General features: G+C 42.3%; 2 protein-coding genes and 1 pseudogene across 3 annotated transcripts; 1 reads left to right on the top strand and 2 right to left on the bottom strand.

The window, feature by feature from the left end:
- On the bottom strand, positions 1-509 carry M421DRAFT_404532 (annotated as a pseudogene; the record flags this gene model as incomplete). Its single annotated transcript has 2 exons — positions 1-294; positions 337-509. Coding segments are annotated over 2 exons (194 nt in total), but the record flags the coding sequence as incomplete, so codon positions are not given.
- Positions 510-5,194: 4,685 nt separating this feature from the next.
- Positions 5,195-5,783, bottom strand: M421DRAFT_425261 (uncharacterized protein). The gene is made up of 2 exons (XM_033594021.1): positions 5,702-5,783; positions 5,195-5,655 (listed from the first exon to the last, which is right to left on the bottom strand). The coding sequence occupies exon 2, from the start codon at positions 5,650-5,652 to the stop codon at positions 5,332-5,334; it is 321 nt and encodes a 106-aa protein (XP_033444174.1). The 5' UTR covers positions 5,653-5,655; positions 5,702-5,783; the 3' UTR covers positions 5,195-5,331.
- Positions 5,784-7,252: 1,469 nt separating this feature from the next.
- On the top strand, positions 7,253-8,090 carry M421DRAFT_425262 (uncharacterized protein). Its single transcript, XM_033594022.1, has one exon. The coding sequence runs from the start codon at positions 7,327-7,329 to the stop codon at positions 7,960-7,962; it is 636 nt and encodes a 211-aa protein (XP_033444175.1). The 5' UTR covers positions 7,253-7,326; the 3' UTR covers positions 7,963-8,090.
- Positions 8,091-13,063: the final 4,973 nt, after the last annotated feature.

A 13,063-nucleotide genomic window follows, 5' to 3' on the forward strand; every position in this document is an offset into this window, starting at 1 on the left:
GTGATGTGGTTGATGTGGTTGCGCATAAGGCTCTCCACCTCACAGCTGTACGCGCGCTTTAATGGCGAGAAGCAGCCAACATCAAGCGGCTGGAGTAGGTGAGATGAGTGAGGTGGCATACAGAGCGTGTAGATGTTGTTCTCCTTGCAGAGCTCCTGGAACGCTAGAGATTGGTGGCTCTTATGGCCATCAATAATAAGCAGGCGACGCGCGCCTATACTACGAGCCTGCGTGTAAGCGTTGAAGTGCTTTAGCCACTTAACTCCAAGCTTATTATTTGTCTAGCCATTGTTGCTGACTGCAATTGCCTAGTCGCGTAGGATATCCTCCTTATACTAGGCTGATAGGTGGTACTAACCAGCGAAGATGAGGAATGGTGGCACTGACTAGCCAGCAGCGCTGATAGCAGCGATTAGCGTTACCCACTCGCGATTGCCTGGCTGAAGAGTCTTTGGCCTGCCTCTCCTCTCTGCTCCTGTTATAACTAGCTGCGTTGTAATCTTGCCTATTATAAAGCTAGCTTTATTAAAGTTATAGACGTCCTTATTACAGATACCCTACTTAGCCTTTGTCTCTTCTATAAGCTTAAACTACCTCTTTATTAATATTACATCCTTACACAGAGCTTGCTACCTATTGTACGCTTAGTTAAAACACGTCTAAAGACTGTCTGTACGCTTAACAAAGTTAGCTGGCCACTTCTGCCCAACCTGGCCAGCGCCGCGTGCAGCCAGCAGCTTATCAGCCATATCACGTGCAGCTGCGTAGGTAGGCGCAAATCCACGCTGATCTAGGTGAAGTATATAGCTAACAATCACCTCCTCTTCTCTCTAGGTAAGCTTCCTTGAGTTAGGCTGGCAATCGCGTCGCGCGCGCTTTCCAGCGCGCTAGTCAATTAGGGTTAATTTTAGGATATTAAAGACTGTAGCAGCGCGTCGCGTACTCTGAATTTAGGCAGAATCTATAGATAAGAGAGCAAGCTAAATATCTGCTTTATTTAACTGTATGAGCAGAGCGTGGCGTGGAGGCATTGTGTGTTAAGATAGAGTAGGTGATCAAAGTTAGTGGGGTGACCGACTCGCTTGTCTGACCAACTCGCTTGCCAACCATGTTATGTATTTTAGCTATTTAGCATAACTATTAACTAGAAGTTAACACTTCAACACACTGTCACAAAATTAACAACAGAAGCAGAGCTACTTGCTCTCTTACTTGCTAGATTAGAGATAGAGGAGTAGTGCTACTTGTTTAAAGGACTATCTTTAAAGCTTAACTAGACGCCTATTATTTAGTGCAATAACTAATAGACTATAGGCATAGTTATAAAGGAGCAGGACAAGCTTAGTACTAAGCTTAAACACGTTAATATTTATTAGAACTAGATCTACTAGGAGGTTAAGTAGAATTAACTCTACATCTACTAGAGGCCTACAAGCTAGATGCCTGCTAACAGCATAACAAAGATTCTTTATTATTAGAAGCATATTAAATTTATACAGCAACTACAGCTTATAGATGTTCGCTTAAAGGTTTGTAAGATAGAGAACAATAGCTAAGGGGTTTATCCTTCTGTTGCAAAGTAACTACAGGATAAGGGGGTGTGTAATAGTTAAGAGGAGAAGCAGATCACGTGTTGTTAGCAGTAGTCTAGTGTTACTTCCTTATATTGTTAAGCACCTCTTACCTTAGCTGTGTTACAAAGACGTCATCAAAACAAACCCTACAGCGAGCCTTAGAGAATATAGATACAACAACAACAACAACAACACAGAACACAATACACTCATTATATGCATTTGCTCTTCATACCGCAACATTTTAAGTTTGTTGAATATAGGCACTTAGTGTTTTGGCTGTTGGCAACGTTGGCGCAAAATTAGGGCTGTTGGGCGCAAATTGGGGCCATTGGGGCCGTTGAACGGCCGTTGCACGACCATGCCACGACTGTCAGCAACGGCCAGTCTGGGCCGGATTTCGAAAAACTTTTCCCGATGTACCCTCCTTAAAGGCAGACGTACAAGATATAGCAGATAAACTGCTAAGAGAGCGCGGCGCAAAGCCTGTTGGCAAGAACTGGGTTGACAACTTAGTAAAGCGTACACCAGAGCTCTAGAAGCGGTGGACCCGCCCATACGATCGCCAGCGGGCTGCCTGCGAGGACCTAGCAGTTATCCAGCCCTAGTTCACGCTTGTTCAGTCTATAAAGGCAAAGTATAGTATTATAGACAAGGATGTGTACAACTTTAATAAGTATAGCTTCCTAATAGGCAAGATCTTGTTATAGCTAGTAGTAATAGGCTTAGAGAAGCCTAGGAAGTAGAAGAAGATCTAACCTAGTAATTATAAGTAGGTTACCCTAGTATAAGGTGTTAGGTTAATAGAGAAGGTTATCCTACTATTCCTTATCCTTATAGGCAAGGTTCTTATCTCTAACTAGTTTACTAAGGACCTCCTATAGGACTAGGTTATTAATATTAGTCCTACTAGCTAGACTAATAATAATCTAGTGCTTGCCTAGCTCTACTACTTTAATACGCATGCAAAGCTAGTTAGGGTCTACTAGCTACTTATTATTAATAGCTATAAGAGCCACTACTTAGTAGCTTTCTAAGATCTCTGCAGAGAGAAGAAGATAATTACTCTCTGTATGCCCCTGCACTTGTCGCACCTGTTGCAGCTACTTAACGTCGCCTGCTTCTCGCCACTAAAGCGCCTGTATAGCGACAAGGTTTCAGCCTTAGCACGCAGTCACATCTACTATATTAATAAGGAAACCTTCCTACTAGCCTTTAAATTAGTATTTAGTAAGGTATTTACTAGAGAGAATGTTCGTGCAGGCTTTAGAGGTGCTAGGCTAGTCCTACATAACCTAGAGGTGGTGTTATTAAAGCTTAATGTGCGCCTACGCACGCTAACATCACTAAAATCTAGCAACATTGCCTAGGAGCTAAAGACACCACACACTACTTATAGAGTAGAGGAGTAGTTAACTCTAATTTAAAAGTAGATTTAAATCTATTAAGGGTCTCTAGCAAGTTTGTTAGATAAGTAGATTAAATAGTTAGTAAAGGGTGCTTAGTAGATAGCTTATAATATAGTATTAATATAGGAGGAAATAGGCTACCTTTAAGACACTATAGAAGCGTCTATAAAGTGCAAGACCTGTAAGCAATAATATATACATATAGAGGAGAGCCTTATAGTTAGTAAAGTAGCTAACTTAATTACTAAAAAGGAGGGTAGGGGTTGTAGTAAGGGCAAGATACCTATAAGGAGGGTGTGTGTTAGACAACGCTGTAGGTGTTATAGTAAGATTAGATATAATTCCTATACTTATAAGGTAGAAATAGAGGATATAGATAATAGTAAAGCTTCTAAATAATACTATCTAGGCCTGTAAACAATTATTTATTTGTGTTGTGTTGTGATATAGCGCTGCGCAGGTGTTCTGTTATTGAAAGTGCGGCGCTCGGTTGGGTGCGGCGCTCGCTTGTGAAACACGTTATGTCACGGAGCCTGTGGGACTATACTCAGGTGATCGAAAGTATTTGATCAGTGGCTGTCTATCCTATCACGAAAGTAAGGTTTATATACATAGGAAATATGTGTGGATCACATGATCCGAGATAAGTGAGCAGTTGGCCGATTATCCGGTAGCTCGTCAACGAAGAACGGATGAAACGAGCTTCTGGTTTAGACCCAGAGGTGCTCGTCCCGGTTTATCCGGGCTGGCAAGCTCCACACCCTCAATTGAGGTGCTCGATTGTGTGACACGTTAGTATTAATTCACTACCTTTTAGCTCTCCTGTAGGCAGAGACTGGCTAAGCAACTTTGTTAAGCGTACAGACAGTCTTAGGACATGTTTCAATCAAGCATACAATAGGCAGAGAGCTCTATGCAAGGATCTAGCTCTAATTAGGAGCTAGTTTAAGCTTGTAGAGGAGACAAAGGCTAAGTACAGCATCTGCAATAATAAAGTATACAACTTTAACAAGGCTAGCTTTATAATAGGCAGAATTATAACTTAACTTGTTGTAACAGGGTTAGAAAGAAGAGGCAGGCATAAGGCTATTCAGGCAGGTAATCGCGAGTAGGTGACGGCGATTGCTGTGATCAATGCTGCTGGCTGGTTAGTCCTGCCGTTCCTTATATTTGCTAGCTAGTATTATCTATCTACCTGGTACAAGGAAGCAGAGATCCCACGCAACTAGGTAATTGCAGTTAGTAATAATAGCTAGAAAAATAATAAGCTAGGAGTAGAGTAGCTGAAGCACTTTAACGCTTACACAAAGACTCGCGTTGTTGGTGCGCGTCGCCTGCTCGTCCTTGACGGCTATGAGAGCCACCACTCTCTTGAGTTTCAAGAGCTCTGCAAGGAGAACAATATCTATACGCTCTGCATGCTGCCTCACTCATCTTATCTACTGCAGCTGCTTGACGTTGGCTGCTTCTTGCTGTTGAAGCGCGCGTATAGCCGTAAGGTTTAGAGCCTTATCCACCACCACATCAACCATATCACTAAGCTTGAGTTCCTGCTAGCCTTTAAGGCAGCGTTTAGTCAATTGTTCACCTCAGCTAATATCTGCTCAGCCTTTTAAGGTACAAGCCTTGTGCCTCTCCAACTAAACGCTGTGCTCTTAAAGCTTAACGTGCAGCTACGTACACCTACTCCAGATACCCTGCCAGAGGCTCTCTGGGAAGCTCGTACGCCAAGCAACGTACGTGAACTTAATGCTCAATCGACGTTAATACGCGATCGCGTGCAGCGGCACAAGAGCTTATCGCCAGCTTCAATTATTGAGGCGATTAACCAGCTCAAGAAGGGTGCTAAGGTAGTGATGCTCTCAGCTGAGCTGATGCGCGATCGGATTGCCAGCCTTGAGAAGGCTAATGAGGCAGCGTCAGCGCGCAAACAGCGTAAAAAAGGCGTATACAGCAGTGTGGGATCTTAACAAAGGGAGCTGGAGAGGATATACTCGCTCAACGTGAGGCTGATTAGCAGATTGCTCGTGAAGAGCGTCAAGGAGGAGAGCAATTAGGCTGCAGCCGCCAGGCACTCGCGCGCTGCAAGAGATGCAGAGAGACTAGACACAACTTGCATACGTGCAAAAAAGATACTTTAGATACTGCTTAATTTACTCTATAAACATGTAAACATCACATTATCACGTTATTAAGATATATAATTGTAAAGGTGCGTAAAGTTGGTTGGGTGGCTTACTTGCTTTGATGGCTCACTCGCTTAGTATTTACGTTAACTTAAGCAAGGTTAATAGATACAAATTGCTACTCTATGGTACTGGTACAGTTTTCCCTTAGCAGACGCAGACTTACTGCTTAACAATAACGCAGCCACCAAATGCGTCAGTTCTGATGTTCGCGGGACAGTCGAGGCAGCCGCCAATGTACTCATTCGCGGAATCAGAAGGAGCCTCTGAGTGCGCACACCCGAGCTTTGTGATGCACACAAAGGTGAAAAGTTCTCGACCGTTGACATCTGATGCGGCATCTTTCCAGAGCTTATCCTCACAAGTAAGAATATAGTTCGTAGTTCCTCGGACTTCGAGCGCGGAAGAGCCTTCAAGAGGCATGGCAATGGTAGGCAAGGCAAGACCAAGGGCCGCAGCGACGATTACGATGATAGATTGCATTTCCTAGATATATTAGTAATATTTTGGTGAAAGATGGGTGAAAACCTACTGTATAAGACGGGCTTAATAGAAGACTGGTTAAGTGATTGACTGATTGATCGAAGGTTAGAAGTGGATATAGTTGATTGATTGTGTGTGGAATGTGATTTTGTTCGGGACTGAACGGCAAGCTTATAAACTGTGCTCTCTTCATAACAACGTGCAGTTGCACTTAAATTGCCTTGAATAATCTGTTCGATCTAGAACGTCAATGCTTCCATGGCTGCTTAGATGTTCCAGCCTCCATCTACTTAGTTCTTGGCCAGATGAGACAATTTGTCTGCAATGCGCGTTACCGTATCCAGGATCCCTACCTGAGCTCTGTGTAAGGCAATCTGGAGCAGAGATATTAAGCCGTCGCATCTAGTAAAAGAGCCGAGTTTTGTTGTTATTTGACCTATAGGAACAGTACGCTTGTTCCGTGTTCTCCCAAGAGTACCTCCGATGTGCATGGACCAGTAGAAGCCCCATTACTCAACATCAGTGCTTAATACTACTTCTCGTATTTGCGCTCCTGTAGCGATCTCGACCTGTGTCAAAGGACGATTTGAACGACCAGGTACTCTCTTCTTGTCTTTGCGCATTAACTCTGTCGTACGAGGTAGCAATCTCGACCTGTGTCAGACCTGAGACGACAATTTGGACGACCACTCTTTTCTCGTATTTGCGCATTGACTCTGGCGTTAAGTCACCGATCAAAAACACGTGGCAAGGTGCTCACACTTCTCTTTATTGTTTAGCTTACAGGCGTCCGCCAGGCAGCAAGAAGACTCAACACACACTACAGTAGAACATGTAGTCCTAAAGCCTTCCTCCTCAACCAACTGTTAGCGTTCCTTTGCACTGTATGGGCAAGACCAGGTATGGAAACCAACCAATTTATTTGTACTAGTCGAAGGAACTAGCGCCTCCCCTGTCTCTGAACCTCAGAGTAGACAGCGCTAGGAGATTTACCGTGGGTCGAAGCAACGCCGAGCAAAGCTTAATTGCGATAGGAGTGAGGTCCAGAAGGCTTTTGTGACTAACTCGCCCGGTAACGATCTACACGGCAGGCGGAGACTGCATTCTTTGCACGGTTCAACATTCGTGTGTAACTTTACGCGGTCCTATTGCTTGCGTGGTTTTATTCCTTGCGCGGTCTAAGATTGTTGTGCAGTGTAATAGGTAGGTATGCTTGGGCAGTCTAACATACTTGTCAGGCCATGTATCTCGCGCGGTCGTATCTCTCTCGCGCTTGTACCTATTTCGCGGTCCTATTTCTTTCGCGGTCCTATTTCTTTCGTGGGCGTATCTTTTTCGCAGTCTTGTTTCTTGCGCGGCTTAACATCCTTGCGCGGTCACATCTCTTGTGCGGTCTAACATCCTTGTGCGGACCTATACCCTTGCTTAGAGGGGTGTAGAAGCATAAGTAGTGTTTGTAACTCTCTAGAGAAGTTAGCCTCTTTTACTTCGTACTAGAAAGGGTAAGTTTTGACACAAGTTAACAATGCGTGCAGATTATAGTAAAGGACATAAAGTCTACAACATCTGCTGGCATAATATTCAGTCATTCAACAGAACAACAAACTCTTCTACAGTCCTTCACAACTAGGTTCTCTACCTATTGATCCTGTCTAACGACGCAACATCATTACAATGCGTTACTCAACATTGGCTGCATCTTTCGCCTTTGGCGCTCAGCTTGTTGCTGCCACTTCTGTCGCCCTGTCAACAGTTCCAAGCCTAAAAGGTGTCAGCATAGAGGCTGTTGTGGAACTCCAATCGTGGGACAACACAGATGATTTTTCAGCTGTCAACGCTACCCAGTGGGCCACTTTCCTAGATCAGCCCTACGACGTCCTCGCAGCATGGGACGACAAGACTACACATCGCATGTTCTCTCTCCTGCACAATGTACTGGACTTCGGAACTGGACTAGACAAACGAGATGCAACACCAGCTCAAGCAAAAGTTCAGATTGAGAATAAAAAAAACCTGTATGACGATGAGATCAACACAGATGAAAAGAAGGATGGTGCAGTAACAGCATGCTTAAAGTCAGGCATCTGCATTCTGTGCCTCAGCTCAGCTGGAACCTTAGCAATTGGCAGAGTGTCTGCATGCGCAACAGCTGCTCTTGCAGCAGAAGTGTTCACTGCTCCAGAGACAGCTGGGCTTTCTACCGGACCTGTTATTACAGCTTTCATTGAATGCGCTTCTATTCCAATCGCTGCGTTCCTAACAGCAGCTATTGGATGTGCGGAGGCGGTAAAGCACGTTGGGGGTAATTGAGGGAAGGGCCTTGGCAAGGGCAAGAGGAAGGACGAGGGCGAGGACAAGGGCTTATACTTCGTAGCTGTCTGGTTAACTAATATGTTTTCATTTTAATTCCACAAATTGAAATATTACTACATCGGGAAAAGTTTTTCGAAATCTGGCCCAGACTGGCTGTTGCTGACAGTCGTGGCATGGTCGTGCAACAGCCGTTCAACGGCCCCAACAGCCCCAATTTGCGCCCAACAGCCCTAATTTCGCGCCAACGTTGCTAACAGCTAAAATGCTAAGTGCCTATATTTAACAAACTTAAAACAATGTTGCAACGTTGTTGCATAGCTACCCTTAGTTCTGCTAGCACTAACGTAAACCCCCAGCACCCAGGCCAACCCAGCACCCGGGCCAAAAAAGCTTGGCAGTACTAACTCACGTTACAACTCTTCAATTTCATCGCTATTTAACATAGAGCCTGCGTACACTGTGCTTATATCTAATTTAGAATATGCCTCTATATCTTTTTTGCACATTTGCGCGTTGTGTCTAGTCCCTCCACAGTTTCTACAGCGCTATAGAGCTAGTTAAGCTTGTTCTTAATCACTACTACCACAAGCCTTCTTTAACCGCTCAGCGGCTACAAAGGCCTCTGCAGCCACCTGAGCTGCTGCCTCACCATACTCTATAGTACCACCTTGCTAGATCTGCTTCCTTTTGCGCGATTTCTGCTTAGTTATTACTGCTAATTGCTCTTCAAGCTTAGTAATCTAGGCTGCTTAAAGCGCGTTCTAATACAGCATAAGCTCGCCACCTCTAACAAGCTAAGAGAAGCCTGCTTGTGTAGTAATAGGCAACTAAGTAAAAGACTTATGTACAAGCTTTAACTAAGATCTAAACTTGTAGGTATTGCTTAGAGTCTTTAACTACTACAGTATCTCTAGGAGGAGGGGTTCTAGCAGGGTACGCAGGCGCACTTTAAGGCAATCTAACACAACCTATATATTAAGAGGGACTAGCCCTGCTGCCTTAAAGGCCTTATAATAGTTCTCTGCTATAAATATATTAAAAAACACGTCCTTAAGGTAGGGAGAAAGCCTTCTTTATTAATATAGAAGATATGCTTATATACTAAGTCTTGTATACACTAAGAGTACTTACACTTTAATAGCAAGAAGTAGACTATATTAAGTAGCTAGAGGAAATATAATAAGTAAGGTAGTATATAGAGGGTAAGGATTATGTTTTTAAGGCAGTAGTCCTTAAAATCCTAGTTAAGGTGGCTCTTATAGCTGTCTAAAATAAGCAGCCTGTACGCCCCTACCTAGCTCACCTTTGTATGCGCGTTGAAGTGCTTCAGCCACTCAAGGCCAAGCGCGTTGTTTGTCCAGCCGCTCTTGGAGACAGAGAGCTTCTAATTGCGTGGTATATCTGCCTCCTTGTACTAGGCAGAGATGTGAACGCGTCCTTTGTAGATAATAAAAGGTAGGGTACAAGATCTAGCAGCGTAGATGCTCTAGATAACTATTACCTACTTATAATTACCTAGCTAAACAAGCTAAGGTTAATTACGTCTCTCTGTGCCTATAACAACCTTTATTAAGCTAATAACACCTATCTAGAAGCTAGTCTTATTAAAGTTATATATATTGTAGTTGTGTACGCTGTATTTAGCTTTTATGTCCTCTACTAGCTTAAACCACGCGCTAATTGTCTCTAGATCCTCCTGCAGCATCCTCTGCCTATCTTTAGCTTAATTAAAGGCCATCTTAAGCGCAGCTGAACGCGTTACAAAGCGCCCAGCCTAGTGCTTGCTAACAGGCTGCCTACCGCGTACACCTAACAGTTTGTCAGCCATATCTGCCACCTCGCATAGCTAGGGCGCGAATCCTTGCAAATTAAGGTTAAGAATATATTATATAATTGTTTGCTCTTTAGTGTGCATAAGCTTATATTGTGTGTTACATCTATTATTAATATAGAGTCTGCCTCTATACCTAGCACTTAAGGTTATATGCAGTATGTTAAATGCCTAAGCAGCGCTTTAGAGGCTTTTAAATTTATATAATTAGAAAGTAGAAAGGGCAAGATTAATTCTACCCTCTTGTTTAGATAATTGTATATCTTGTTAGTAAGGCATTACATGTTAATATTAATAGTTATAGTCTTGGCAAGAAATGGCCTAGGTGCTGGGTTGGCCCAGGTGCTGGGGGTTTACGTTAACGTAGATTATCATCAAGCCAGCCATATCACCAAACCAGCCATTTTCTCTTAGCACAACTAACACAAGTTACTACAACTACAACTACTTGCTATTAAACAGTGATCTAGTATACTGTGTGCTTATATTAGATTTAGAAGATGTTTCTATACCCTCCTAGCACGTTTGTGCGTTGTGTCTAGTTTTACTATAGTTCCTACAGCACTAAACAGTTAACTAAGCTCCTATTTAACTACCTCCACCCTAAGTCTTCTTAGATGGCTAAGCTGCTACACACGCCTCAGCAGCTACCTGTGATGCTGCTGGGCCATACTCAAGTGTGCCACCATGCTGAATCTACTTTCTCTTACGCGATTTTCTCTTAGTTATTACTACTAATTACTCTTTAAGCTCTTGCACGTAGGCCTTAATAAGGACATTTTTATATAGTATCTCTTTAGCCCCTTTAACAAGCTTTAAGAACCCCTCTTATGCTATACTTAGTAATTATTAGAAGGAGGTACTTATAAGCTTAGATTAAGACCTAAACTTATGTGTATTACTTAGTGTCTTAGATTACTATAGTGTTTTAGGTAGAGGTACTACTAGTAGGGTATATAGCTGCACTTTAAGGCAATCTAACACTACCTATATATTAGTAGGAATAAGCCCTAATACCTTAAAGGCCTTTTAGTAGTTAACCTTTATAAATATATTAAGGAATATGTCCCTAAAGGCTAGTAGGAAGCCTTCCTTATTGTTGCAGCCAAAATAGAGGCAAAATGTACATACATTTGCACCCCTGAATTGGCTGGTAAATAGGCATGATATCTGCTGCGACACACCCCCTCACGTCCAACCAGGACAGCATAATTGGAGGTGACACAACGCAGCAGAATGCCTAATGTGCTAAGTAATAGATGAATCCTTCTTCGCGATGCTCTATTGCTGCAGATAGCACGCCAACAGAGCAGGTACCATGCCAAGACCCTCGGCTATGGTCACCCATAGAACACGAAAATCCATTCAATCTTTGCTTGCGCAGTTTCAGCGTCCGGGCTCATAACTGTTGCAGCCAAAATAGAGGCAAAATGTACATACATTTGCACCCCTGAATTGGCTGGTAAATAGGCATGATATCTGCTGCGACACTTATTAATATAGAAGATATATTAGTATGCTAAGTCTTAAATATATTAGGAGTACTTATACTTTAATAGCAAGAAATAGACTATATTAAGTAGCTAGAGGATATATAATAAGTAAGGTAGTATATAGAGAGTAAGGATTTAGTTCTCTAGGTAATAGTCCTTAAACTCCTAGTTAAGATAGCTCTTATAGCTATCTAAGATAAGGAACCTATACACTCCTACCTAACACGTCTTTATATGCGTGTTAAAGTACTTTAACTACTTAAGGCTAAGTATGTTATTTATCTAACTGTTCTTAGAGACTAAGAGCTTCTAATTATAGGGTATATCTATCTCCTTATACTAGGCAGAGATGTGGACGCGTCCTTTGTAGATAATAAAAGGCGGGGTTGCATACCCAGCGGCGCAGATGCTCTAGATAACGGTAACCTACTCGCAATCACCTGGCTGAACAAGCTCTAGCTAAGCACGTCTCTCTAAGCCTGTTACAACCTTTAGAGACAAAGCAATACCTATCTAGAACCTAGTTTTATTAAAGTTGTGCATGTTATTATTATAAATACTATACTTAACTTAAGTATCCTCTACTAGCTTAAAATACACACTAATTATCTTAGGATCTTCCTATAGTATCCTCTGTCTATCCTTAGCTTAATTAAAGGCTATTTTAAGCTTGTCTAAACGTGTTACAAGCCTGCTAGCCTATAGTTTGCTAACAGGCTCTTTACTATGCACACTAAGTATCTTATTAGCTATATCTGCCACCTTACATAGCTAGGGCGCAAATCCTTGCAAATTAAGGTTAAGTATATACTAGATAATTGTCTGCTCCTCTAGTATAGTAAGTTTCTAGCAATTAGCGTGTATATCTAGTTAAAACGTAATATTGCAAAGGTAATTAGAGACCTACTAATAAGGTACATTCAACGCTCTAGCAGCGCTGTAGATACTGCGAAATTAGCTAGCATAGAAGGCCTAGATAGTAAGGATAACTCTACCTTCTCTAGTAGTATTCTAAAGTTGTTGTTGTTAAGGCATGTTGTGTTAGGGTAAAAGGTGGTTGTGCTAAGAGAAAGTGGCTAGTTCAGTGATAACGTAGATTATCACCAAGCCGGCCATATCACCAAACCAGCCATTTTCTCTTAGCACGACTAACACAAGTTACTGCAACTACAACTACTTGCTATTAAATAGTAACCTAGTATACTATATACTTGCATTAGATTTAGAAGATGTTTCTACACCCTCCTAGCACGTTTGTGTGTTGTGTCTAGTTTTACTGTAGTTCCTACAGCGCTAAACAGTTGACTAAGCTCCTAGTTAACCACCTCCACCCTAAGTCTTCTTAGATAGCTGAGCTGCTACACACGCCTTAGCAGCTACCCGCAATGCTGCTGGGCCATACTCAAGTGTGCCACCATGCTGAATCTACTTTCTCTTACGCGATTTTCTCTTAGTTATTACTACTAATTGCTCTTTAAGCTCTCACACATAGGCCTTAATAAGGATGTTTTTGTGCAGTATCTCTTTAGCCCCTTTTATAAGCTTTAAGAACCCCTCTTACACTGTACTTAGTAATTGTTAGAAGGAGTTACTTATAAGCTTAGATTAAGAGCTAAACTTGTGTGTATTACTTAGTGTCTTAGATTACTATAGTGTTTTAGGTAGAGGTACTACTAGTAGGTTATGCAGCTATACTTTAAGGCAATCTAACACTACCTATATATTAGTAGGAACAAGCCCTAATACCTTAAAGGCCTTTTAGTAGTTAACCTTT

Source organism: Didymella exigua, assembly GCF_010094145.1.
Source record: "Didymella exigua CBS 183.55 unplaced genomic scaffold M421scaffold_44, whole genome shotgun sequence".
NCBI lineage: Eukaryota > Fungi > Ascomycota > Dothideomycetes > Pleosporales > Didymellaceae > Didymella > Didymella exigua.